The 26,984-nt window shown below is 59.6% G+C and overlaps 3 protein-coding genes across 3 annotated transcripts; all 3 read right to left on the bottom strand.

Moving 5' to 3' along the window:
• Positions 1 to 151: 151 nt before the first annotated feature.
• HR (HR lysine demethylase and nuclear receptor corepressor) lies at positions 152 to 14,659 on the bottom strand. Its single transcript, XM_082728210.1, has 19 exons — positions 14,576 to 14,659; positions 12,662 to 13,312; positions 11,140 to 11,914; positions 9,630 to 9,780; positions 9,363 to 9,550; positions 8,003 to 8,164; positions 7,133 to 7,222; positions 6,858 to 6,973; positions 5,982 to 6,063; positions 5,455 to 5,618; positions 5,101 to 5,337; positions 4,727 to 4,892; positions 4,465 to 4,534; positions 4,138 to 4,268; positions 3,921 to 4,040; positions 3,701 to 3,816; positions 1,580 to 1,744; positions 1,016 to 1,144; positions 152 to 861 (listed from the first exon to the last, which is right to left on the bottom strand). Exons 2-19 carry the CDS (start codon positions 13,271 to 13,273, stop codon positions 799 to 801), a joined length of 3,537 nt encoding a protein of 1,178 aa, XP_082584336.1. The 5' UTR covers positions 13,274 to 13,312; positions 14,576 to 14,659; the 3' UTR covers positions 152 to 798.
• A 90-nt stretch (positions 14,660 to 14,749) lies between these two features.
• HRURF (HR upstream open reading frame) lies at positions 14,750 to 14,854 on the bottom strand (the record flags this gene model as incomplete). Its single annotated transcript, XM_082728211.1, has 1 exon — positions 14,750 to 14,854. One exon carries the CDS (start codon positions 14,852 to 14,854, stop codon positions 14,750 to 14,752), a length of 105 nt encoding a protein of 34 aa, XP_082584337.1.
• Positions 14,855 to 21,969: 7,115 nt separating this feature from the next.
• Positions 21,970 to 26,033, bottom strand: REEP4 (receptor accessory protein 4). The gene is made up of 8 exons (XM_082728967.1): positions 25,490 to 26,033; positions 24,616 to 24,688; positions 24,155 to 24,231; positions 23,940 to 24,060; positions 23,403 to 23,516; positions 22,880 to 23,015; positions 22,568 to 22,722; positions 21,970 to 22,465 (listed from the first exon to the last, which is right to left on the bottom strand). Exons 1-8 carry the CDS (start codon positions 25,519 to 25,521, stop codon positions 22,397 to 22,399), a joined length of 777 nt encoding a protein of 258 aa, XP_082585093.1. The 5' UTR covers positions 25,522 to 26,033; the 3' UTR covers positions 21,970 to 22,396.
• Positions 26,034 to 26,984: the final 951 nt, after the last annotated feature.

The following is a 26,984-nucleotide window of genomic DNA, read 5'->3' as shown; positions in this document are numbered from 1 at the left end:
GTGGGAAGGATCCAGGCCCCAGGAAGAGGAGCAGGCAGGGGTGGGTGAGGTCCCTATCATCGAGTCCCCCAACCCCACTCCGTTTCCTTGTCTCCCCTCCCTCCCCAGTCCACGTGGCCTGCAGGAGCAAGGCCAACCACTCCAGCAGCAATCACAAAACAACAAGACTTTAATGGAAATCACGAAGGAGGGAGGCGAGAAGAGGGAGCAGGGACAAGGCATAGCCCATATCATTCCCTCCAGCTGAGCCTGGGCAGTCTCCTGATGCCCCTCCCCTCCAACTTCACTGTTGTCTGGCAAAAGGGCAGGATTTCATCGGCCCCCTGTCCAGCATGCCTGCAGTGCGAAGAGCCACCCTGGAGCCCAGTGAAGATGTGGGTGATGTAAGCAGCACTCGGGCACAGGTGGGACAGCAGGGATGAGGCAGCAGAAGGTGTTGCTTAAGCCAGAATGATTCCCAAGGTCCCCCAAGGAAGGGCTGTTTGTCTCTTGGGTTCAGGGAGCAGATGTCAGAGGGAGTCCTTCACCCCCAGCGTGGAAGTGTGGAGAGGGGTGCAGGGACAGAGCAGGTGCTGGCCTGCGAAGGGCAGGTGCGGGCTTCAATGGCACTGTGGTTGTTGGCTTTAGGACCCAGATTGGAGCGGAAAACAAGGTGCCCTGCCTGTGCCCAGAGTGGTGCTTGAGGGATTGATCAAAAGTCCCCAAGTCCCCCAGTGTCATTCTCTCCTGAAGCTGTGTGGGGATTGAGCACCTGGTCTACCTGTCCCCAGCCTACCCCAGATCCCCTCCGGAATCCCCCTATTTAGCCTCCTGTAATGTTCCCACAGACACCTTCACTGCTTGGAACACAGCCCAGTCCATCTAGAAGAAAGAGAAAGGACAAGGTGTTTACAGTCACATCCCGGGGCTCTTCCCGCCAAGAATGGCCTTTCTGGGCCTAGGCTGGCTGCTTGCTTGGCCCAGAATGGGTTTGCTGTGCCATCCCAGCTGCTCTCCTGGCCAGTGTCACCCTCACCTGGGCATAAAGCAGGCGGCGGTCAGGGGACAGGCTGGGTCCCTGGTGGCAGAGTTGAGCAGAGAGGGCAGAGGTCTCTGGGGACAGGAAGTGCTGAGTGACGCTCACGGTGCTCACCAGGCCCTGCACCTGTGCCAGAAAGGAGGTGGGCAGAGGCTCAGTGGAGACACGGGCTCAGGCATCCTCCCACTGTCCCTCTTGCCCCCGAGATCTACTTCCCATGATGACCCCCACCCAACTCTCAGAGAGCGGGGCCCTGGATCCAGCAGCAGGGACGTCAAAGGGCATGGCCAAAACCAGGCCAAGGGGAGGCCAGAGAGGGCCCAGGCAGGGTGGGCATCAGAGGACATGATGCCCAGTAGGGCTAGATGACTTCCGGACTGCTCAGCTTCGCCTCTTCCTTACAGTGGGGCGGGACTTCCTGCCCTGCCTTGCTCTCAGGGCATTGGGAGGGGCGAGGCCAGAGGGGCAGGGGACCCCTGTAGCAGTGTGGTGTCTGCTCTGGCCACTTCGCTTCGCATAGTCTGAGCACTCTACAGAGCCCCTGGCCCGCTGGGGAAGCACCTGGTGGGGAGCCCCAGCAGGCACCAGCACGGCCTCTCCAGGGGCCTGCAGCAGAGTCCAGCAGTTCACGCCCCACTCCTCCCGCAGGCGCCGCCGCAGCCCCGTGTCCAGGTAGCAGCAGCCTGGGGTGCCAGGCTCCAAGTTGCCTGCTCCGGCCGGGCACACCTCAAAGAAGAGAAGGGGGAATAAGCAAGGTGGGGAAATGAGTCAAGGGCCACAGGGCAGGGTGTAGACTTCCCAAAGGCCAGGGGTGCAAAGGGTAAGAGCGGAAGTGGTCAAGCCTCAAGGGATAGGCAGGGGGCAGTCTTAGGGGTGGGAGAAAGGGCTAGGCTGTAAGGGGCTGGAGCTGCTCAGGTCGGCAAAACAGAGATTTCTGAGGCTGGAGATCTAAACCCCCACGTTTCTTGGGACTAGATGCCTCGAATAACTTCTGTGTCCCTGGCCCTGGACCCCTGTCTCCAAAAACCCAGAAAAGATACCCTGCATGAACTGAACTCATAAGCTGTCTGTACCAGGAGCTCTTAACCTTGTATCCCGCGAATGTCCTGAATCATGTGCTAAATTGTAGGCCACTAGATAGCTGTATGTCCCTAGGGGGCCATCTAAAGCATCAATCAGATTCTTCTGAGATCCCAGATCCGGCAAAGGCCACAGAGAAGCCCTGATGCCCTATAGATGCACAGGCTTGCCTGCCAGGCTGAGGCCTCCAAAGCAAGCATGGGTATGGGGGGCCTTCCTCAGCCCAACTGGAGTGGGGCGCTCCTGGGGTAGACAGGGATTCATGAGAGCTAGAGAAGGAGATGCCCACGGAGTACCCGCAGAGGTCAAAGCCAGCATCACCCTTCACCTGGCCACCAGCCAAATCCACCTTTTCAGTAGGACCTCAGTCATTGTCCCTGGGTTTAGGACTCAGGGCTCCCAGACTGGCCCATGGGGGAAAAGGAGGCCGGTGAGCCAGGCTGAACCCTAGGATGGCCCTAGGCAGGCACCAAGGCTCTTTGGCCCTCAGAGTCCATCCTGGAGCTTATTGGTGTTTCCCAGGCCACCCAGTGAGAAAAGGCCCCTCGAACCTTCTCTGTGAATCATCAGGCCCGGCCCTGTGAGACTGCCTAAGGGCCACCACACCCAGACTAGATGAGGCCATCTGTGTATGAAGGTGTGCTTCTGTCTGCTTCCTTCGGCGTGTCCCAGCATCGGTGTGTACATCTACAGATCCCTGTGTGTGTGTCAGTTTGTCTGCAGATATGCGTGCCTGTGGGCAGGTGGCGGGGGGGTGGACAGCTGTGGTGACACCAGCCTGTCTGTGGATGTGTTCATGTGTCTTTAGCAGCAGTGACCCTTGGTGGATGTCTTTTTCCCAGGACATTCAGGGTTGAGATGGACTTTGGAACCACTGCATCTGCTCTAACCTTAATAATGACCTTCTACCTCCCCAGCCCCATGGAGCTTCCTACCTCCTGCTCATCCCCTCATCTTCTCATTCCCTGCCCCTTATTTTGGTCCAGTCTTTCCCTCCTCGGTCCAGTTTTTCCTACCTCCCATGCTGCCTCCCTCAGCCCTCACTCGCTAGCATCACAAAGAGCACCACCTCATAAGATGTAGGTCTCGGAGGAGGGGCAGGAGGAGGGCATCTCAGACGGGCTTCCCTTCCCCCTCTGCCACCTGGAGCCCATGCAGGGGAGGCTGTCTGTCCCCAGGAGAAATTGGACTGTGACCTGGTCTCACGTCTCAGCTCTGCACTCAGCCCGGGTTTACTCAGCTGCAAAATAGGAAGGCAGCAGAGCCTGCCACACAGGGTGGCTGTGCCAGTTAATCGAGATCGTGTACCCGAGGCCCTTACACAGTGCCTAGCCTGCACCAGCTTCTGCTCTCGAGTCACCTTTAGGTCCCTGCTCAGCCCCAGCTCTTCCTGTGTGCCCCACCACACAACTCGTAAGGTCCCAAGCTGCTTTCTCTGTGTGAGTCAAGGCTGTCCAGCTCACCTGGGGGGGGGGGCGGTGGGAAGAGTGAGCACATGGGGCACGCACAACAGGGAGAGCTTCGGGGGGCTGGGAGCCCCCACTTCTAGGGAGCACGAGGGCAGCGCAAGGGAAGGGGGAAGACTCCCAACTCCTTCCTCACCATCTGGAGAAAGCGGCGGATGCGCTGGGCGTCCTGGGCCCGGAACACGTGCCACACAGTGCTGACCTGGCTGCCGGGAGACCAGAGCCCCTCCCCGTCCAGGCCTGAGAAGAAGTCTGTGGAAGACAAAGAGGTCAGGGGGGCCTCGGGGGTGGCGGGGAAGAAACCGCACATCGAGATTTGTGGCCAGTCCAACCCCTGCCTCTGGCCCAGGACCCACCTTTCTGTGCCCGGTGCCAGGCAGGCGGTGGGGCTTCGGCACATACCAGGACACTGACCAGGTCAGTCACCTCCACACAAAGGTTCTTGGTCCCCAGGTGCCCACGGTGTGGGTTCACACCTGTGCAAAGGCAGAGAAGGGACCGGCGGGTCACACAGGCACTCAGAAGTAACAGGCATGGGATCAGGGGCCAGCCAAGAGCGGAGTGGGCACTCACCATAGGCTGCCCACAGCTGGGGCTCCAGTGGACGCAGGGCGGGGCCAGGTGGGAGGTAGGAAGCCAGGTTGAGTTTCCCATGGCGGGCACAGTACTCGGGGAGGGGCAGGCTGTCAGCCAGGTTCTCCAACCTGGAGGGGGCAGGGCCATGCCCAGCAGGCTCAACCCAGGTACCCAAGAGCCCCTCTGAGCCCACTTCTCCTGGGGTCACTCCCAGAGGCAAGAGGGTCATGGGGTGGGGGGCGAAGGAGGAGGGGAAGTAAGGGCAAGGGGCTGGGCAGAGGCTAAGGAGCTGGGCCAGCCCTTTCCCTTTGGTACTATACATACCTGCTGGTGTCCTCATCCCCCAGAGCTCTGTGCAGCAGAAGGACGGAGCCCTCGTCTGACTTTGGGCGAACTAGGGGAGGAGACATGCCATTGGCCCCAGGAGAAGAACCTCCTTGCCAGAGGACCCGGCCCTGTGGCAGCAAGAGGGTTCAGCTTTGGCCCCGGGCTCTGCTTCTGGCTCCCTCCCCAGGGTCACCATGGGACTTTGCTGCCACCAGGCTCGGCCTCCCAGCTCCTCCTCCCCCACATCAGGGACACTTACTTTCAGGCCGGGAGAATCCCTCCCAGAATGTTGTACTGTGGAGGCTTGTGGGCTGGGGAGGCCCGAGGGGGGTCAGTGCCTGCACCTGGCCTCCAAGAGCCCCAAGAGCTTCCGTACCCCACAGGTTGCCTCGCAATGTCCTCTGAATCCCTGACACCAACACAGGCTGTATCGAGGAAAGGCAGAAGGATATGGGGGGGAGAATGGACAGGCAGCCAACTTGGCCAGGCCGGGGCGTGTTGTAGGGGACAACAGACCCACGTGGGGACCAACCCTGCTGCCCACTCCGGGTGACAGACCTAGTCTGCCTACAGATTAAGCTCCAAGGGCAAGCGGGGCCGGAAGAACTGGGGGCCTGGAGGAAGGAGCCTCACCTGGCCCTGCCTCCAGTGCTCCTGGAAGAGACGGAAGCCTCGCTGAGGCCTAGGCTCCTGCAGCCACAGCAGAGCTCCGGGAGGAGGCAGCCGGGGCCGCACTGGCGAGAGGGGCAGGCCCAGGCCTTTGTGTAGTCCTGGCCCGGCCCGCAGCCCAGGCCCCAGGGCTTTCTCCTGGATCTTCCGTTCCACCACCTGCGCAATGATGCTGTCCAGGATGTTGGTGATACGGTCATCCTGCATGGACGGAAGGACGGAGGGGCAGGACAACTCAGGACCTGCCTTACCCCACAGGGAGGGCCAGCCCAGCCTCTGTCCCCAGGCCCCCAGGCCTCCCTCTGTGCCCTTGCTCACACTGGGCAGGGCAGGAGTGACCGGGGCAAAGGCCATGTGTATCCGCTCGTGCCCCAAGCAGAGTTTGACAGCAGTGGAGGCCAGCAGTTCACAGAGAGAGGGACAAGGTAGGGGCCCTCGGCCGGCACGGTCCTCTGCCGGGGTCTCAGTGGAGTCCGGGGTCTCTGGCAAGGAGGAAAACGGTGAGGGGCTTCCCTTTTCTCTGGAGGCTCCCCTGCCCACAGGCTCTGCCCTCATCTCCTGGCTGAGTCTCTCTCCTCACTGCTCTGGAGGCGCTCACCTCCCACTTCCAGCAGCTTCCAAAACCTCTCCCAAGGAGGGGCTCACAGTGGGGGTCTGACTGGAGATGGGTGAGGGGGCTCATCGTACATTTTTTTTAGATTTATTTTCTCTGGAATGGCTTGAGAAGAGTGTTGGAGATTAGGGATGGCACAGGAGAGCTGAAGCTATTCCAGTCTGTCCTCAGGACACCAAGCCCGGCCCAGCCTCCCTGGACAGTCTAAGCAAGGGCCAGGGGAGCTGCTCACCCTCTTTGATGTCCTCGGTTCTGTTGGTATCCCCGTTGCAAGAAGATTGTGGAACTGGGGGAGTTTTCTCTGTCGGCTCCTTCTGTGAAACCCATCCACCACCCCCCAATCCAACCAGAGATTTAAAAATGGCAAAGAGAGTTCAATCCAATTCAACCCACCAGTAATTAACAACAGACTGCAAAACTGGGTTTACAGGGAGCAGGTTCTGTGATACAACATTAGGTGGGGAAAAGGTGCTCACAGAATTCCACACACAGTACTGACCTAAAATACACAAAAATAAGCGGAACAAATACAGAGATAAGTGACTGGAAAGAAATACATCCAGATGATAACGGTACCATTCTAGCTTGTTGTCTTCTTCCTTATACTTGTTGTATTTTCCATAATGGCTATGTACCAGGGTCTGGCACGCAAAATGCATTCAATAAACTATTTCTTGAATGAATCAGTTTCACAACAAAAGAGTGAACTTTATAAAAACTTTGTAAAATGCACACCGAGTGCCTGCTCTGTGTTAAAAGCACGGTATAGAAAGAAGGCGGGTCTGTACTCCGTCCGCTGGAGCCCGGGCCTGGGGAGTGGAGAGACGGGGCCCGCCAGCGAACAGCTCCGGCATGATGGGGCAAGTGCTGAGCCGGAAGGCGTACAGAGTGGGTAGGCGCTCCGAGGAAGCAAAGAGGGAGGTGGAGCCGATGCTAGAGCTCCCTCCATGGATCCTGATCCCCAAAGGAGAGGGAGAAGGACCTTGATTTTACCCAGCATCCATGTCCTTCATCCCCACCAAAAAGACAAGGGCCAAACTCTGCGAGTAATATCCAGACACTCTGCCCAGTCTGGGGGCCCATCAGCTAGTACTGCCCAGCTTCTTACCTGCTGGCCTCCATCCCCAGGGGCCCACACCCGGGCATCAGCTTGGCAGGGGCAGTGCCCCCGGATGTCAAACTTGACCCAAACCTCGTGCATGGCGGTGCTCAACTCTGCCAAGGCTGTGAGTGGGGAGGGGAGACGGAGTTTGGTAGTGAGTGTGGACAGAAGGGCCTCGCCAAGCAGCAGGGCATGGGATTGGGCTAAGCCACATCCAGACAGGAAGCCACTCTCCCCCGAGACCCACCCTCTGTACACCCCACCCCTCCAAGATGGCTCACCCTGGCTGGAAACAAATTGGGTGAGCGTCAGGGAACTGGCAGTATGCCCAGCCTCTTGGGGACACTCCTCCACGGACTCCTCCTGAGGGCCTGTGGGGTAGGAAGAAAGAAGCTGCAGTCAGGAAACCGAGAAAACCACAGCTTAAGGTTGGTGAAGAAGGGCAAGGGCATGACATCTAAATCAAGGGACTCGACAATCCATAAATCCATAAAACATGGGCTTTCTGGGACACTTGGGTTCAAGAATCACATAGGATCCTTTGCTTGCAGAATGCAGAGCCTTTAAAATGCTGACACTCATTGCCACACTCCAAGATGATCTTGTAGAATACAGTGTTCTCAAATGCTTCTGACTCTGGAACTCTTTTTGGCTACCTCTGTGGGAACACTGGGAAATTTTAAGCCCTCGGGCGACTAAGTGGAGCCAAGGAAGAAAAGCTGAGAACCACGAGAACAGTAAGACTTGGGATCGGAAGGTCTGAGTCTAAATCCTAGATCCAACACTTACTAGCTGTGTGACCTTGAACAAGTCACGTAACCTCTGTGTTTTTCTTATCTGGAAAAATGGAGGCAGTAATACCCACCTCACAGTGTTGTAAGGTTTAAAAAGGTGCAAGCCAAGCAAAGTGGGAGGCATAGAGTAGGCACTCGGCTCCTTTTACAGGTGGGCAAGGACACAGGTATAGCCCTGTGGACTGGGGAGAGGGAAAAGTCTGCTCTAAGGGGCATTGAGCCATGGTGACGGAGGCTGGAGCTGGCAGCGAGGCTTTCTTGGGGAAAGGCAGCCCAGAAACGGCCACAAACCTTAGAGACGCCCTTTTCAGGCCCCATCCCTGCCCTCCCACCTTCAGCTCCCAGCCCCTTTCCTACCTGCTTTCCTGGCCCACCTAGCCCCCGCCATGCGACCACAAGCCACACACAGCCGGTGGCTGCAGTGCGGGCATTTCCAGTGGGTGTTGAAGAGTCCCCGGTGACAGCGGCTACAGCAGCGAGGAACGCCTGGGTTGTCCTCCGTCCTGCCTGGCCCCTGGCCTGTTAGCCACGGGAGAGAACAGGGTCAGAGAAGGCTCAGACCACAGGTCCGTTCTGAGGACCTCCAGGCAGGGATGGAGTGGAACAGTGGGGCCACCCCGGAAGGGAGACAGGCCCCTGTCAGACAGCCTCTGTAAAGAACCTCCCCCTAGCACTGTCTCCAGAAAACTCTCCCAGCAACAGTGCAGGCCTCACCTCCCCAGTTCCTGCTCCAAGAATTTCCCCATCGGCCCTGAATTATCAATCCACACCATTTCCAACACAGTCCTCCACCCACTTCCCTCCATCCCGAGGTGGTGTCCCTTCAGGAGACTCTGAATACCAGAAGAGGGAACCTTAGGAGGCCACGCCTTCCCTCACCCAGAGTTTCTGACTAAGCCCTCCTCGGTCAGTGGAAGGATGCCAGTGAGCATGCGTTCATTTACTCATGCGACAAACACTTTGCCCTGTGTGGGGCTGAGTGCTGGCGCCTCAGCGCAGGTCAGGGCTCAGAGCTGCCCTCCCAGCGCTCACATTCCAAGAGGGGAGATGGGCCCGCAAACACGGCAGTGCTCATGATACTCCAGAGTGCTGGAGGAGGAGACCAGGATAGAATGACTAGGGTGGGGATGCTGGGGGCAGCAACAGACATGGGCCCCAAGTGATGAGTAAGTGTTCATTCATCAGGGAGAAAGGGAGGAGAAGGGCATTCCAGACAGAAGGAACAGAGAGTGCCAAGGCCCGAGGGGATGGACAAGCTGGGGTGAGCCGAGGAGGATGGGCCGCTGGTGATGTGAAGTGCTGGGAATCCAGGCTGAGGGAGGGCCAGACCAGACTGGCCGAGGGGAGGGGGAAGGGACTGGACTCTCTGGGACAAGAGGGAGCCATAAGGGGCTCCTACCCAGGTTGTGACCTTCCTGCAGGGCGTGCACACATTTTCAAATGCATGTGCGGGGCTGTAGGAGGGTAGAGGAGGGAGACCCCACCCTCCCAACATCCCTTGCCCCAGCAACAAACTTCAGAACTCATGTCGCCTAGGAGCCTAAGCCAGGAATAAGGGCAAAGCAGGGCAGGAGCTCTCTCGAGCTGGTACCAGGATGGACTGTGCTAATGGGAGGAAGGGGCCCACACTCTGCAGGCCCCATGATCCTTGTCAAAGCACAGTGACCACAGGATCCAGCCTTCCCCGGCTCCCGCCTGCCCCACGTGTCCTGCTCACCTTCCCGCTGCACCCAGGCCAGAGCTTCACGCTCCCTCCGCAGCAGGCGGCACAGTCGGTCCCCCAAACCACTTAGCAGATGCTTGGCGAGGCCCTTGCTGAGCCTGGCCTCAGGGCCAGACCATCCTCCCTCCTCAGGGCAGGCTGCAGAGTCTTCCTCCTGCGGCTGCTCCCCTCCCAGAGGCAATCTGGACACGGGGTACAGGAAGATAAGGAGAGAGTCCCGACTGGGAGGGTGCTGGGGGCAGCCAGGGGCAAGAGGCTCACCTCGCCACTTGCTGGGAGGGGCGGGCCAGTCCTCCCGCCTCTCCAGCTGCACGGGCACAGCTTTGGCACTGAGCCGTGCCTGCCCGGGGAGCCGAACAAGATGTGTCATGAAGCCCCGGGTCCTGGAGGCTGGCCCTGCCATCTTGGGGTCCTGAGGAGGCAATGAAGCTGGTCAGGGGTCTGGGCCTCCTGAGCTTATGGGAGCCCCAGGCCCTGCCTTTAGCACCCAGCCCACCCACAGGCAGAGCGAGACCTGCCCCTAGGCCCTGGTCTACAGAGCTGGATTTGGAGCTAGTGAAAGTGAACCAGACAGCCAGAACCTTCACAAGAAGGGCTGGGTGGGGGAGCCTCGGAATGCGTGATGTGGCCTGATGGCCAAGAGGAGAGGTCTGCTGCCCAAGGCTGGAGCCGCTGGGCCATCACCCTGATCCAAGTGCAAGTTTGTTTTGTTTTGTTTTGTTTTAAGTAAGCTCTATGCCCCAACACGGGGTTTGAACTCTCGACCCTGAGATCAAGAGTCGCATGCTCCATTGACTGAGCCAGCCAGGCGTCCCTCAGTTGGTGCAAACTTTGGATAGCTCCACAGTGGGCTTAGTGATATCACTGACCGCCTGTCAGTGTGAGGAGACAATCCGGGCATAGGACAGAGGGTGCCGGAAGGTGAGAAGGCCGGAGAGTTTCAACACAGCCACAGGTGCAGTAACCCAAGAAGGGAGAGGGGCCAACAGCCTCCCAGCCCTGGCAGAGGCCCGCAAGAGCACAGACGGACCCACACCAGGTGCAAGGGTGCCTGGGCAAGGCCCCTGGGGGCTTCGATCCAGAAGCTTCGACCAAGAAACTGAAATGACCCTGAACAGTTGAGCCCGAGCCGGCAGTGCTAGAACCCTCTGTGAAGAGCACAGCGTGACAGCAGGTCCAGGAGGCACCTTCCAAAGTCCTACTACTAGCCGAGTCCAAAATGAGGTCCCATAATCCGGCTGGCCTAGGGAGGAGTTGTTCATTCCTGGGGCACGACAAGGGGTCCTTTAGGAGGGACAGTCCCCCAGACGGGGCTATGTAGCACAGACAGTCACTAAGATGAATGTTTGTGAGTGCTCACTTAATTCAGCGCCAGGAATTCTTCAAAGCCTTTGATGTGAATTATACCATTTCATCTTGCAGCAGTCTTTACAAGGCAGGTGCTATCTTTAGCCCCATTTTAGAGATGAAGAAACTGAGGCCCAGAGAAGTGAAGTAACTGGCCCAAGGTCACAACGCACCAGGCAGCAAAGTCAGGACCCAGGTGTTGTTACAATGCCACAGACACATCACAGCTTGGGAGGAGGCCGACGGAAGTAAGAAGCCACTTGCTCTGGCCTGTAGATGCTAAGGAACTCCCAGAGAACCATCACATCCGGCTGGAAACCAGACCACTTGTATGATCCCCTCATAAAGGGCCCAACGACCCCAATTCCCCACAAAGCCCCAGTCCTGGCTGCCCCCTCCCAGGTAGGGCCCTCTGCACCCTTACCTCTGTGGTTAGTATGCTGTGAGGCCTCCGCCTTGTTCCCAAACGATGACTCCAGCATCTCCTGCCAGCCTTTGGCCCCCTGTCCCACACTGCCTGGGAAAGGGTTGGGTGGGCGCTTGGCAGCTGGGCTGCCACCAGCTCCCTCAGGGCTGCTTGCCCTCTTGAGGGCCTGCAGCTGGGCAGGTGGGCTCTCCTCATCCCTGGGGCAGCCCCCTGGGCACCCAAACTGCTCAGAGTGTCGTGTGAGCCATGTCTTCTTTAGCTTGGTGTGATGGCTGGGTGGGCAGGCCCTGGGACCAGTTGCCTTGTTCACTTCCTCGTTGGATTCACTGGGCCCGATGGCACCCCCCTCCTGGCACTTCCCACAAGGGCCAAGGCCTCCATCTCTAGCAGGTGGGTGAGATGAGCAACAGCCTCCCTGAGGGGTAGGAGGCCCAGGAGAGGGACACCTGGATGTGGCTGATGGTCCCAGCTGGTACCCAAGGCTCCCACCCCCCGGTACAGCCCAGACGTTGCTGAGAGTATGAACCAGGCCCGGGGGACAACCAGGCCAGGGGGTCCGGGGAACAGCGTCCGGATGCCCCAGCAGGAATGGGCAAAGATTCTGATGCCTGCCGACTCCTGCCTCTCCATCTCTCTGGTGGAATGAAGGACGTTCCGCTTCCCCAGTTCTCTGGAGATGCCCACCAGGGGCCAAGCCTAACAGCCCAGGTTCCGCGGTTGCCAGTGGCTCCTTTGCCAGCCTGAGAATGCTTGGATCCTTGTGGTAAAAGCCCTAAAGAGAGGAGAAAGGGTAGAGCTCATGCTGACTTTGATCCCAGCACTTCAAAGGATGGGCAGAACTGACCACCAGCTGGTGTGTGCCTGTGTGGCCTGAAGGGTCGGGAAGACACTGAGGAACTCAATACTGGTTTCCAGACCCTGATCCCTAAGTGCCTCCCCACTGCCCTGCTACCCTGTCCCCGAGGCCTCCCTGGGATTTCTCAGACCTCCGAACAATCCAGCAGCTAAAGGGTCAGCGCCTGCCACCACCAAAGGATCTGTTTAGACCGTTTGATGACCAGTATCATACTGGTCTTCAAACAGCATAAATCTTATTCCTGGGCAAGGGGGTGGGTTGCCTGGGGCGGGGGAACATGTGCCATAGACACAGGTCATGGGGAAACCTGCCACATCCCGCAGCCAGATAAAGGGCCTTGTCTGCCCCCCACAAACTCCAGGACGAGACCACATATTCAGAAACCGCAGTTCTCAGGGCCTTGCTCTGGGGGGGACAATGAGTGTGTCAGTCCCTGAAATGGCCCAAAGGCAGGGAAGGCTTGGTGAGATGGAATCACCCGGAGGAGGCATTGCTTGGGGTTGACGCTGTCTGATCTGACAGGCTCCTCTACTAAGGGTGCCATCTGATGTTTTCGTCAGAACGGAAGAGCAGAGCACTGTGACCTGGCGTGGCTGCTAGGGAACACTCAGCTACCTTGCATGGTCTAAGCCCCAGGTACCCACTCTGCTCCAACAATCTCACCTTGCTGCCTAAGCCGAAGGCAGAGGGCACTTTGGGCTGCCCCCCTGAGTACACCCAGGGGTGTGGGGCCAGGGGCCAGTCACACGGACGCTCTGGGGGCAGGCTGGACACTACGTAGGGTGGCAAGCAGGTGGGCACCCAGAAGGGAGCTTGCTCGAGGATCTTGGTCTCCAGAAGGAAGGGGCAATGCAAGGGCCGGAAGGCCACAGGATCGCTCTTGGGATGGCCACCACTATGCTCAGGAATCAGGGGGCCATAACGAGGTGGGCATGCCGAGCCACAGAGGGCCAGTGGGTGGGTGAGCACCGCCTCCTTCCAGCGCAGCCCCTCCTTGCTGCCCAGCCAGCTGGCCTTCCTCTCCCCATTTCGGGGGCCTTCTCCCTCCACCAGTGGGATTGTGTCCTTGGGGCTCTGGGGAAAGCCAGGGGGAAGCCAGGAGTCTGGGGGGCTTAGAACACCCCTCCAGAAGGGAGCAGGCTCTCCGAGGCACAGTGCACCACGGCGCAGACCATCTCGAGGCAGGGTATCCGGCTCCCGTCCCAGGATGCCATTCTCGGGGGCTGTCTTCTCCCAGGCTGGGGTGTCCTTCAGGAAGCTGGGCGTACTCTCCATCACTCTCCTGCCCTCATGGGGCTCTCCCAGAGGGGGTCCCTGGAGCATAACCAACACACCATGAGCACGTGCCCCAAGCACCCTACCGCCTGGTGCAGAGCTGGGCACCGCCCTGCAGCACCAAGGCAGCTCAAACCAGTAAGGCAAGTGCCAGCCTACAGCTCAGCTCCACGCCACCTGCCCACATGCAACCCGAAGGACCTGCCTGGGTGGGATGCTCAAGTGTGGGGCGGTCAGCCCTTGCCCCAAATGCCCAAGCCCACCTGGGCCAGAGGCCCTCGGCAGACTGCCACTTGCAGGATGGGTCTGGATCCTGGGCACGAGCCATGGGGCAGGGCAAGGGGAGAGACTCCAAAAAGCTGAGGTCGCTGGAGGGTATTGCACTTGGGGACAAGAAGGCAGGATCCTGGCCCTGACTTAGCACCTGCTATGTGACCTTGGGCAAGTCATATCACTCCTCTGGTCCTCCATGTGGCCTTGTGTAAAATAGGGTTTGGAAACTGGCAGTCTCTAGAGGCCTCTCTCCACATTGCCATCTGTGGGGCCAGGGGCTACTGCTTGCCTACCGCCAGTGCTCAGCCCCACTCAAGCTTGTAGCGGTGGGAAGCACAGGCAGGATGGGCAGAAGTCATCGGCGATGAGCCTCCTGGCAGGGCTGCTGGCTGGTAACTCTCCCTACACTTGGGCAGTCGCTGGTGTGTCTCTTCCCATCTCTCTATGGTTTCTTGGCTTTGGAAGCAGAGTCCGGGGACAACTGCTGGGGGCTGAGATCTCCACCACAGCCCCCAAGGGAAGGAGGGAGCCAGCACAGGAGAGGGGAGATTAAGAGGCCTCAGCTGGGACAGGTCAAGCTGCTTGAGTCCAGCAGGCAGTGCCAGGGCCGCTGGCGGCCGCTGGTAACTGCAGCCTGGCAGGGGGAGGGAAGGAGGCGGGGAATGCGGGCTGCGCCCCAGAGAGAGGCAAAGGAGGGAAAATTGAACGTGCGTGCGAAGGACCAGGGTGACAGGTGGCACCAGAGCTGTAGCGCTCTCCCAGCGCGGCCCCCTTGGCCGGCTGGCTGAAGCCCCAGGAGAGAGGGGAGGAGGCCCAGGGAACCGTGACAGAGGTCGCTCGGGTTTTCTAGGGCCACCGCTCCGTCGCGGTCCAGCCCCGTCGGGCATCCTAACTTTCAGACCTGTGGCGCAGCACCTTAGAGAAGCACGGGGAACTCCCTCGCTGCGGGCAGCCGGGTCTTGGCTCAGAAATGCCCAGCTACGAGTGTCCCCAGAAGGCCCGCCCCTGGCGCCCCCTCTAGGCGCTTACCTGGGCTTCGCGGGCCAGGCGCGGCGCGGGCGGCGGCGGTCGTCGTGGCCAGCGCCGGGCGCCCGCTCCCCATGGGCCGGCTCCGGGGCCTCCCGGCCGGCGAGCGAGGACACGTTCTCCCGCTCTCCGCTCAGCGCGCTCGAGTTCTCTTTCCCCCGGGGCGGCGGGGGCGCTCTAGGGCCGCAGGTTGGAGGGGTCGGATTCCGGGATCTGCAGGATGCGGCACACGGCGCGGATCGGCCGCACCAGCTTCTGGGCCGAGGCCGTGGGTTGCGCCATGGGACGCCGAGACTCCGTGCTGTGCCGCGGGGAGGGCCGGGCCGGGGCTAGGGAGCGGGTGCCCCCGGAGGGAGAGTGGGAGCCGGGCCGGGGGGAACGTGCGCCCCGGGTCGGAGAAGACCGAGGAGGGGGGGAAAGGCCGAGAGGCCGGGGGAGGGGGTCGTGCCTGGAAGTGGGGGCCGATCCCGGGTCCCAGGAGAGAGGCACCAGCGAGGGCGCAGCACCGCGCAGTGCGACTAATGGAGGCAGAGCGCGGCGGACAGCGCAGCAGGACCTCTCATCGCCATCGCCAGACGCACAACTGAGAGTGGGGAAGCTGCTCCGCCGGTTTCCTCCTCCAGCACCCTGCGGGAAACAGGAGCCCGTGATTCGGCGGCCCCGCCTGGGCCTGCCCCCTCCCGGGCCCCGGGGGCTTCCGCCAACGCCCCGGCGATGCCACCGGCTGCGCACGGGGAGAATGAGCCCTTTGTTCCCCCCTCCCCCCCGCGGCACCCGGGCGCCTGCCGAGAGAGGCTCCCCCGGGGCAGCGTGCCAGCTTCCCAGCCGCCCCACCCTCCCGTGGGCCCGGCCCCGGAGCCTGGCAGGCGGGCAGCACCCCCACTATAGGTGCCAAGCCCGGGAACTGGAGCAAAGGGCGGGAGGGGCCGGACCAGGCCATGGTGGGGCGGGGTGCCCCCCGGGGTGCTAGGGCGGGGCGGCTAGGAGGGGGGCAGTGCCAGAGCTGGCAGGGGCAGTCGGGTTCTCACGGGTCAGTGATGGGCGCCTGACCCACGCCAGCCGACCCTGTGCCTCCTGGAACACTTGCTCCTGGTCCTTTGGTTCTGTCACATGGGCACAACCCGCTGGCCCATGTCTGCCCTGCCTCATCCTCAAAGGGCCAAGCTGCTCCTCACCATTCTTGACTCAAGACCCCTTCCAGGGCCCAACAATGAACCCGGGTACTGCCTTAGCAGTTCTGGGGAGACCTAGGCTCTAGTCTATCCCTACTCTAAGGGCCTATGTTTCACCAACTGTCCAGACAGGCGGTGGGAGCAGATGAGCCCCAACACCTGCTCTAGCCCAGTGTTCTGAGGGTCTGCCCCATCCTGTTTCCTAGTACTTCCAGGCCCAGCACTGGAGAAGAGCCCAAGGGAGTGGCTCCTGGGAGGGAGCAGAGAGGAGGAGAGGAAATGGGAAAGCAGGGCACCCTCCACCCGGGGAAGCATCCCGGCTCCTCTGCGGGGGTGGTTCCAGAGCACAGACACAAACAGACAGATTCAAACACACAGACAGATTCAGACACACATAGAAACCCACACGCCCAACGGGCGCTTCCCTTCCCTGCAGGCCCCCCACCTCCCACCCCACGACTCCTTGGCCTCCCCGTGGAAGCCATCCCCGGTCTGCCTTCACCCAGCCTGGGACTGAGGTAGTGCCACCCCACCCAACCCCATCCCATCGACGGGATGAGTTCTCAGATGCCTCCGGCCTGGTCCCAAGTCACCATCTCTCTACCACCCCGGGAGGGGGGAGCCATGAAGAGCTGGGAGGAAGCCTTCTCCCAGGAGACACAAAGAGACAGGAATCCTTTCACCAGCCGAGGAGTAGAGGAGGGGGCTCGAGAAGAGGAGGCCCAAAGGGGCGCTGGGCAAGACTTGGCCCTGTTGGCATCAACTCCCTCAGCCCCTCTACCTCCCCCCAGGGGCCGCTTCTATGGCAGGGCAGGCTGGTGGGGGTTGTTTACATGACTTAGTTATTAACACTCCCTTCCTCCCCCAGCTCCCCTGAGGGGTGCCCTGGACCTGAGGGTGCCAGGGGAAATGTCCGTGGAGGGCCCAATGTGGACCATAATGCCAAGGTCCAGACGGCGTCCCCAGCAAGGTTGGCTCCAGGGTGCAGCTGGGGGTGGTGGTGGGGTGTGCCTGTGGTCCCCCATCTGTGTCCTCTGGCAGCTGAAGCTTGTGGGAGAGTCTAGGGGGAGATTCCTTCAGCTTAGGGCCTAGAAGAGGCTGGGCAGGGCAGGGTGGGAGCCTGGGTTGTCCTGGGTGCTGAGGGCCTGTTACTGTCATCCCCATGGAGATGGGGATTGTCACAGGGGAGCAGGACAGTCATCCCCCCACACCTCAACCCCCAACCCCAGTTCCATGTCTGCTTTGTCAGGTCAATCTCTGAACTAGAACTGGACTCTCGGGACAGGGCTTCTGAAATGCCCAGGGGGTCATGGGACTCGGGGGAGAAGGCCCTTTCCACCCTCACTGGCTTCCCATCCTGCCCCACAGCCCATGCCACCGGCCCACAGAGCCCTTGTAGCCGGCTGTTCTGTGCCTGAGGACGGAGCGATCGAAGGAGACACAAAAGATACAAACATAGAAGGAAAGCCACACATGCGTGGACACAATGCTGGATTCATGGACAAAGGCAAGCTGACCAGCACCCCCAGAAGCGCCTGGGCCCACCCTGGGCTCACACCGACCCCTCAGGCGCATACACACACACACACACACACACACACACACACACACACACTGATACACACGTTCATGCTGACAAGCGCAGCAGCACTCACGAGCCAGCTGCCCTCACCCTGTCCCCAGAGCCCCTTACCTGGGCAAGCACAGTGCCCCTCGGGTAGAACAGCCCCCTGCCCAGGGGAGGGCAGCAGGCGGGGGCGGGGGAAGAAGCCCCGGAGAGTCAGGCCAAGCTGCCACTAATCCGGGCGGGGAGAGGGGGGGGCACCCACGTCAGAGCGGGGACTGCCGGGTGGAGGGCATCTGAGGACATCCCCTCCCACACACGCGGCCGTCTGGGCACCTAGCCCTACTTCCCCAGCCCCTCCATCCTTCAGACAGCTGAGGCTGGCCTCCCCCCACCCTGCCCCCCACTCTTGTGACAATGCCTAGACCCCGGGAAGGGCGTGGGGGAGGGGGAATACCAGGGAGAATTCTCCCAGGACCTGGGGTGAGGGGGAGAGGAAGGGAAGTGTTGGAGATGCTTTTGGAGCCAGGAGGAAGCTCTGGAGCAGATGCCCCCTCCCCTTGTGCCCACCCACCCACATCTCTGACCTAATTCCTCTTCTCAGTCTGTACCTCCCCGTTGCTCCTCCTCCCTCCCCCAACCTCCTCTCCCCTGCAGCCTAACCACCCCGGTAGAGAAAGCTACCTCATTCTGCCCCAGGCTCAGGACCTTCTGCCTAGCAACCCAGATCTGGCCCCCAGGATTTCCTGAGTAGCAGGCACCATCCTCCTGCTGGGATTTCTGTTCCCTACCCAGCACTTGGACCTCCTGGCAAGTCCCTGACCTTTATGGGGGACAAAGGGTGAGAGCCTGGGGGCTTTTGTTGACCCCCTCCTGGGTGGGGCAGTGCCAGCCCAGACTCCCCAACTTGGCCTAGGCCAGGGCAGGGCTGGAGCAGGAGGCTAACTTCCTGAGCCCCAGAGTGGCCGCTATGACCGCAGCAGGAGCCGAGGGCACATGGAGGCCAGAGGCAGGAACAGAGACCTGGATGGACACGAAAGGATCACATGCAGACAGGAGCTGAAGAGGGAGGGGAAAGGGAGGAGCCCCTCAAGGTCTGAAAGCAGGTGGGGCGGTGTGGAGGCAGGAAAGGGGAGGCCAGGAATTCAGGACCACACACACCCGGCAACTGGGAGGCAATGGAAAAGACCCTCACACAGACCAGGCAGACGACGGGGAAGCTGGAGAGTCAGCCCAGGGTGCAAACTGAGAGGGGCAAGTCCCTGGGCCCAGCTGAGGCATGTTCAGGGGCCTGGCCCAGGTGCCTTCATCTTCCTCAGTGCCCAGCACAGACCCCAGCATGTCTTTGCTCCAGGCCAGTTGGAACGGAGGCCCAGCCTTGATCTGCCTGGGCATCCTGGTGGATAATAGAAGGCTGAGGGCTGCCGGCAAGCCAGAGCCTAGAGGCCCTAGGGCCAGGAACCCCACGCAGAGGGCGGCAGAGATCTCTGTGATTCTCAGAGGGACACGGGAGGCTCTGAGGGAGGCCCAGGCTATACCCGATGCTGCAGTCTCAGGATTGCGTGTGTGCTTGGCCAGAAATGCCCCAGAACTTGGAATTCTCCTCGTCCCTTCCCCTCTGGGCTCTGCATGTCTCAGAACCCACGTAACTTGCAGCAGCCATTTGGCAAATGTGTGTTCTAGAGAACCTGCCATTTTCAAGGCTCTGTGACCGGCACCGAGGAGAAAGAGTGGGCAAAGATGAAAGCACAAGGCCATCTCTGCCCTCGAGGACCTTATATAGTCACTCAGTGCATTTGTTCTTGTACCAGCAGTCTCGGGGGCCTCTGACATGTCCGGCCCGGCGCAGGGCACCACGGTGTGACTCCTGGAGGTGGCTTGTTTACAGAGGAGGACAAGGTGCTTCTAGTGCCACCTGGGAAGTGGGGGGAGCTTCCCAGAGCAGGTAACACTCAAGCTGGCAGGCCAGAGAATAAGTGGGCCTTCACCACTGAGACACACACGTATGACAGTATTTCCCTTTGACTAAACCACCATTTGTTCCAGCCTGGGATACAAAGTGTGCAGCAGAGCAAGTCTGTGCTTTACGAAGTCGCATGAACAGGCAGACAATCTGAAGTGCTCAAGGCAACACAGAAGTCCGTGTAAGAATAGATATGGTGTGGTCTGGACAAGCCACCAACCCCCAGGAGGCAGGGGGCATGCTGGCCAAGGGCTTCCTGGGACAGGCGGTGTCTGAGTGGGGAGGGAGCACAGGGCAAACAACAATAGGACAGAGAGTTGGGTGGAAGAGGAAGATTGGGTCAGGGGAACAGCATGGAGCTATGAGACAGTCCGACGGACAAGGAGGCAAATACAAAGCAAGGTTTAGAGGAGGCCTGTTGGGAGGGAGGGGAAGGGCGATGCGCGCACCAACACAGCCCACAGTGTACCCAGGACCGGGGAGCAGGCCAGAGATAGGAGACCTGGGAGTTTGAGGAGGGGCTGGCAAGTCAGGGAAGGCTTCTTGGAGAAAGCAGGTCTGTAAGGAAGACTGTGGGGGCTGGGAAAGAAAGGCTATTCAGAGGCCGGGAGATTCATACTGCTGCTGCAAAGCTCCGGGGCCGACCTGGATGAGCGGATGAACGTGAGCACTCAGGGGTCGGAAAAGTCAGGAGTTGTGGGGCAGCCGGGCTAGCAAGGAGGCCAGGGGTGGGCATAACACGAAGAAGATCTTGCACCTGAGAAAAGTCACTATTTCTCCTCAGGGGCCCAGGGGACTCTGCTGTCCATTCTAAAGCCCATTATAGGAATGAAGGCAGGGGAAACTCCAGCTCCCTCAACACCCCCATAGCTTCAGGCCTCCCCCAGTGCCCCTTCCTCTGAGCCTATGTCTCATTTGCCCAGTCACTGCACACTCCTCTGTTATGCACCCCCAGTGCCGGGGACTGGGTCCCGCCTTTCCAGGTCTGCCACAGCAACTTCTGGGCCATCCTGCCTCATGAGACAGGACCCCCACGCGCAGGCAACATGACCCGGGACAAGTTGTTTCACCTCTCCGAGTCTCCGTCTTTCTGTCTGAGAAATGGGTCAAAGCCCTACCCACAGGCTCACTGGGAGGATTTAAGGAGACCATGTCTAAAAATGCCCAGGGCAAGGCCAGGCACGAGACCGATGTTCCACATGGGTCCATCTCCCTGTCTTTGCCTCATCTCACCCTGCGCTGTGGGGAAGCACACCGACTCTGGGGCCACACTGCCTGGTTCCAAGATGAGTTCTGCCATTTATTAGTTTCAGTTGTGTAACCTCAGGCAGATGACCTGTCCTCTGGGTGCCTGTCCCCCCATTTGTAAAGGGGCGCTGTGATCATGGTACCTGCCTCAGGAGGTTGTGGGGAAGATTCAGCACATGTACGTTAGGGGCTCAGAGCAGGGCTGGGTAGTCACGTCCTCAGTGCTAGCCATTCCTAGACTCTGCATCTTGAGCGTCTCGAAACAGGCCTGGCACCTGGGAGAGACGCACCAGAGACTTTTTGAATGGATACATGCAGAGATGAGGCAACACCATGATGCAAGGGAATGCCTAGATAGGAAGTCATTGAACATCAGTATGTGAGGAGCTAAACCACCCCAGCCGATTACGTGCCTTCCCGAAATAAAACCCAGATAATCCCCACACCAAGAGTTAATCCACACTCTTCAGGTCACTCAGGGTTACCCCCACACACACACATTTCCCCTCTTCCCACCCACCTCTTTGCTTCATCAAAAGTGGGAAGAAGAGCAGGCACGAGTGGCTGAGGGGAACAGATGTGGGACAGTGCGGTGAGACCAGCACCCAGGGTCAGGAGGGGGCGAAGCCAGCCCGGCCTATCTCAGGGATTAGAGTCAGGGATGACATAGAGTTCGCTCTGGCAAAGAGCCTGGATCTCAGAACAGGGGAGACTCCGGGGATGGGGCAGACAGGACCAAGGACCGCAAACAACAGGAAGGAACAGCAGAGAGGGCCCTTGGAGGCCAGGCCAGAATTCTGCATCGTCTCTCCAGAGCCAGCCAGCCAGCCAGCCAGCCAGCGGCCAAGTCCCTCTGGGGCAGGGCTCTGGCCCGCCTCTCAACCCCACCCTCCTTGACCTGGAAGCTAGGGGCAGCCCAGACCCTGGCAGCTGCTGCCCTCTCGCGGCCACTCTGAAGAGGTGCAATGCTCCCAAGGCCAACCTGGGTGTTTACAGGAACTCAGGGCCCCTACAGCTGCCTAGAGACCCCCATGGGTCCATGGAGGAAGGTGGCCTCCTCCGGCCTAATCTGTTTACAGCTCCAGCTAATCCCCAGGAGATTACTGTGCTGCCCGTGTTCCCTCCACACCTCTGTTCCCACTGGCTTCTACTTCCCATCAAGGTCCAACTCCATCTCCTTCTGACTCTAGTCTTGGGCTCTGAACGGTCTCAGGGGTGTCCTCCCTCCTACCCCACTCCCCCATTTGTGTTCTCAGAGGTCTCCAAGAGCCTCTGGTGACAGTACTCGCCACATCACAACTATACATCAATGGTTCCCTCCCCCAGGAGACTGGGCCCTTCTGGCAGTCTGTCTGTCCTTTCATCCATCTTAGGACTGGGACTGGCCTATAGCAGGCTGTCTAATAATGTGTATTGTGAGCACCAGGAATACAAACCAGGACACGCAGAACACTTTTTTGTGTTTATTTACCAAAACGTGCATAAACCTGACCACATTCAGCAACACAAGACACACAACCAGGACACACACACACAGGGCCTTGAAGGAGGCTGTCAAGTACTTTGAAGGACAGGAAGGAATGAACATGGCTGGGTGGACTTTTGGTTTCACTTGCAGAGGTTTGGGAAGGGCTCTGGTCCCACACACCCAGGAGGGGAGAAGGAGGAAAAAGGCAATAAATAGAATCCTGGGCACAGCCCACTTTGGTACATTACAGGTATAGCCCCGTGCATGGTCCCAGAAGCGTGGGAGCCAGGAGGACAGAGCCTGAGCAGCTGCCTTAGACAGATCAGACGTGCCACCAGAGGTCTCCTCCAAACGGCCCCCAGAGCCTCATAAGGCAGGAGAGGTAAGACTGGACCAGGCTCCACAGGCCCTAGCTGTTCATGTCCGAAGAGATGGTCTTCTTCTTTGTCCGAACCTTCAGGGAGCGCGAGGTGGTACCCTGGGTGGGGAGGGAGCAGGTACGACCTGAGAATGTCTAGGCCCTGGGTACCTGAGTAGCACACCTCCCTCCCACTTCCCTCATGTCTCCCTTGCCACTGACCTCCCGCACAGGCGGCTTCCTCTTGACCACACGCAGGCTTTGGCTGCGGCTCAGAGGTCTCTCTCGGGGCCGGGCAGGTGGCTGGGGGACTACCTCGGTATCTGACCAACATTCATCGTCGGTGTCACTGTCCTGCAGGCCCCCTGCCCGGTATCCTGTATTGAGGAGGGGGAGGCCAGGGAGGCAAAGCTGGGCATTTCCATAGTGGGAAGGCCAAGCCAGGGCCTTCTTCGAACCCCTGGGGAAGCCATGGCTTGCATGGAAGCAACAGCCCCCTGAGAACAAACAGCTCCAGATCGCTCTCCCACTCACCGATGGGTGGCCTGTGGCAAGGGACTTGGTCCTCCAGGTAGAGGGGATCCTGGTAGGTGGGAGCAGGGTCATCGGGGATGGAGCGCAGGTCCTGCATGGAGAAGCTCCGCAGCCTTCCGGCCAGTGCACCCTGACTCTGCAGGGGACAGGGAGCCACCATGTCACCTGGAGGGATGGGGTTGGGGATCCTAACAGAAAGGGGTCTGAGGCAGCACAGCTGCTCAGGGAGGTGAAGGGGCCCAGGCCAAGGAACTGAAAGGAGCTCAGTAACCTTCTAGCCCCATGCCTTTGCAACACCAACAGGAAATAAAGGTCCAGAGAGCAGGAACAAGCGCTCATGGTCACTGTCCCAGCCAGAAGTCTGAACTTCCAGCTCGTCCTCCTGCCAACACCCCACCTGTCACCCCTCACCCTGTTCCCTGGTATGGTCAGGTGCTCTCTCTTGGCTCCCTGACAGAGAGCTGTACCCCTCCAAAAGGCACTGGGGGTGGGGGTGCTGCTGGAGGGCTGGGGCCCAGGGCACCTTGGTGGCAGCCTGCACAGCGGCTGAAGCAGCAATGTTGAGGCCCCGTTTCCCAAAGCTGAGCACCGTCTCATAGCTGCGCTCCTTGGCCTGCACAATACAGGTGTCAATCTCCTGTGGAAGACAGGAAAGGGGGGGGCAGTTGGGACAGGTGAGCTCAGCTGGACAGTTGAGTCACTCCTCTGCTGCGCACCCTGTCTCCTTGCCCATCCCCACCCACCAGGGCCCCTGCAGCCACACCAAGAGCTCCCCACCCACCCATTTCCACACCTCTGTGAGTGACCACACACAGCCTCCTCCCACCATCCCCAAAACAACTTCAAGCTGGTGTTTCACAGCCTCGAATGGTCACTCCCGTGTGCTTGCCTTTATCATGAGAAAAAGAAGACTAGTTTATGTCAAGGTCAGTCCCACAGCTCAACGGCAGCAGGACCCAGATTAGAACCCAGATTATCACCTAGTATCCGGAACCCCAAGTCTAGGGCCCTCTTTTTCACACCCACCCCTATGTTTCCCTACTCAACTCCCATGAAGTACCTTCTCATGACGGGACAAGGACGGGTGGACAAACTTGCGGTAAAGCAGGCTGGCCCCTCTGGTGTAAGGTGACAACAGCCACAGTACAAAGGCCATCTTGATCTCATAGTAGAAAGGGAACCTGTCAAAGGGAAGGGTGGGCACGGTCAGCCAGGGGTCCAGGCTGAGAGTGGCCTTTCACCTCCCCACTGCCCATAGACCTTTTGCATGCATACCAGGAAATAAAGATGTCCGTGAAGGTCTCCACCGCCATGAACAGTGCAAAGACTATCCAGTACATCATCCACCGGACCTGGGGGTGGGTGGCGGTCAGAGGCCAAAAGCTGAGCCCGCACAGCCAACTCCCCTGTCCCAAGCTGACCCGAGATTCCAGAGAGCCTGTGCTGCTGCATTCTCCCGGCTCCTGGCTGGCCCCAGAGAGCTGTCTCTGAGAAACTCCCACCCGTCTCTCTGCCCAACCCCCCCAGAAGCTTCACCCATATGATCCTGCACAGGCATCCTCCACAGCCTGCCGTCCAACCGCACCCACTCTGCTCAGGCTATCCCATCTGCTTATGCCCCTGGAAGAAAGGGAGGCCAGTTCCGAACCTCCCCACCTTGCCGAGTCCTACCATACCCCTAAGGCTGTCGTCCCACCCAGTCTACACCAAACCCTCCTGCCCACAACCACACTCACATATTCACGAATGTTTTTGGTCTTCACAGCCTTGTAGGAAGCATACGCTGGGTACAGCATCCCAAACACCAACCTAGAAGAGCCGGTAAAAATGAGTGGGAGGATGAGGGCCATCATGTCCTCCTGCCCCCCACCATATGGCCACCTCCCTCATAGGTGTGCAGTGGCAAGGGCCTACCCCGTTCTTCCTGCTTGGCTTGCACAACCTGTGCCTGAGTCAGTGCCCTGAAGGCCACCTCCCCACCCTGCTGTTTACAAACACCCCAAGCCTGCCCAGGCCTGCACGGGTGCCCTATGGGTGCATGATGGAGTGGGAGCACACATAGCCACACACAGGTGGGTGGGAGGCAGGCTTCAGAGCTGGTGAGAGCACCAGGCCGTCCCCTCCCATGGGCATGCAATCAGGCCCAGAGCCACCAGACCTGGCACTGCCAGGCTGCAGGCAGGAATATAGGAACCAGGTGCTGGAATACTAAAAGGTGAGAGGAGGACAGAGTGGGGAGGTAGAGGCCAGGGCAGTGAGTCATGTGACTGCTCAGATGGGAAGCAGGCACCTGGAATCTCCACCCACAAGGTACCACAACACTTTGCGTTTGCTAAGAGGCTGCCAGTCCGGTGTGAGGGCCTCGGTCCCACAGCCCTGTCTGCAGTGTGTGTGACTGCGGGAGGGGTCGCCAGGAGCCAAGGAGACTTTGGGGATGGAGGACAAGCGAGGGTGCCGGGTGGCACGTGCGTGCCCGCAGGTCCGTTAACCCTTGTGGTGAGAGTTGAGGGCGCTGTGCCCCCTCTCCCACCAGAGGTTCCCATCAATCTTCCACCTCAGGAGCGCTCTGGCTCCTGGGGATAGAGGAAGTCTGAAAGCAGCCATACTCACACCACCAGGCGACAGAGTATCCAGGACACCATCCTGCAGCCTCGGCACGAAGGGGGAACCTCCGCAAGATGACCAGAGGGACGCTCACGCGGGGCTGGGATGGGGTAATTAGTGGAAGTGCAGGAACCAGAGGGGCGCTTGGGCTGCCCCTTGGCAGAGGTGAGCCCGCCACCCCCTCACTCAGCAGTGCGCGGAGCCTGAAGAGTGGGGAGACCCGTGGGCTGAAGCGAGGAGGCCGGGGCTCGGAGGAACCGACTTGGGAGCCGGTAAGGGCGGGTGCGTTCTTTCGCCCCGCGGCGCTCCTGGGGCAGTTACGGCTCAGCCCCGCACTTCCTGCTGCGGGGAACCAGGTGTTCGGCTCTCGCCGTGGCGCTGCTGCGGGTCCCGGGCCGCGGGTGGCGGTCACGGCCTTCGCTCGTTCGGGTCCCCGCGGTCTCAACGGGCCCTGCCACGGGTAGCGGCCTCGGGGCGGAGTTTGCAACTCACTTGAAAGTTGCACGGAACTAGGTTCTGCCCAACCCCAGGGCTCCGGCGCTTAGCGCAGGCGCAGTGAGGCTCCGGAGGGGGCGGGGCAAGGTCAAGGAAGCCAGCGGCCTGCCCCCTTAAAGGGGCAATGCGCCTCCTACTCGTGGATGAGGCCCAGTAGGTGAGCGGCCGCCCTAATTGGAAAGATTAGGGGGTGGGAAACGGCAGCAAAAAAGGTGGGGAAAAGGAAACGAAGGAAACCTGGAGTCCAGAGTTCTCGCGACTCTTCCCTGGCTTCCCCCTTTTGCCTTGTCTTTCCCTTCTGTAAAATGGGAAAAGGCATGGGATGGGTGCAGTGCCCCACTTCCAGGCTCACAGACAAGTGGGAGGAGGCATGGCTGAGCGCCAACAGATCCAGGTCTTGCAGCCCTGGGTCAGGAGATGCTTAAGCGCCCCGAAGACACTGAGTTGACCTAGGACGAAAGCGAGAAGAAGTAGGAGAGGGAATCTGAGGGACTCATCACCGCGCCCCACCCCCTGCCCTCTCCCCGGAGTCATCCTGAAGAGTGGGTTTCAGGAGTTGACTTCTCTCTGCGATACCTCTCTAGAGCCCACCTATTTGGGTGGGCTGACCATGATGATTTGAGAGATTCCGGACAGAGTCCCCTGCCCCCACTCCCCCACCCATGCCTTTTTCACCAGAAATTTGAAGTTCTATTCCTTGTGAGTCAAGAACACAAACATCCCTGAGAGCTGAATCATATCAACAATTGCCACTTTGTAGCTAATTTTTGTGTGCAAGGTCTTGACCCTTATGAAGATCCCCTCCAACCTTTTTTTTTTTTTTTACCATTTAGGAAATAGGTTCCCTCTGTGGCATTGGTTACTGGATGATGAGTGAATGCTCCACTTGATCAGTCTTCTGAGCACAGCCCAGGAAGGGGAGAGGGAACAGAGAAGCTCCTCTAGGGGCAGGGGTATAAGGGAAAGAAAGTGGGAGGCTTGAAGGAGAAGGCAAGCTTTGTTGCTT

This window comes from Mustela nivalis (assembly GCF_964662115.1).
Source record: "Mustela nivalis genome assembly, chromosome: 4".
NCBI classification, from domain to species: Eukaryota; Metazoa; Chordata; class Mammalia; order Carnivora; family Mustelidae; genus Mustela; species Mustela nivalis.
The sequence above is the reverse complement of the archived record's forward strand: the minus strand, read 5'-3'. Positions and strand labels throughout refer to the sequence as shown.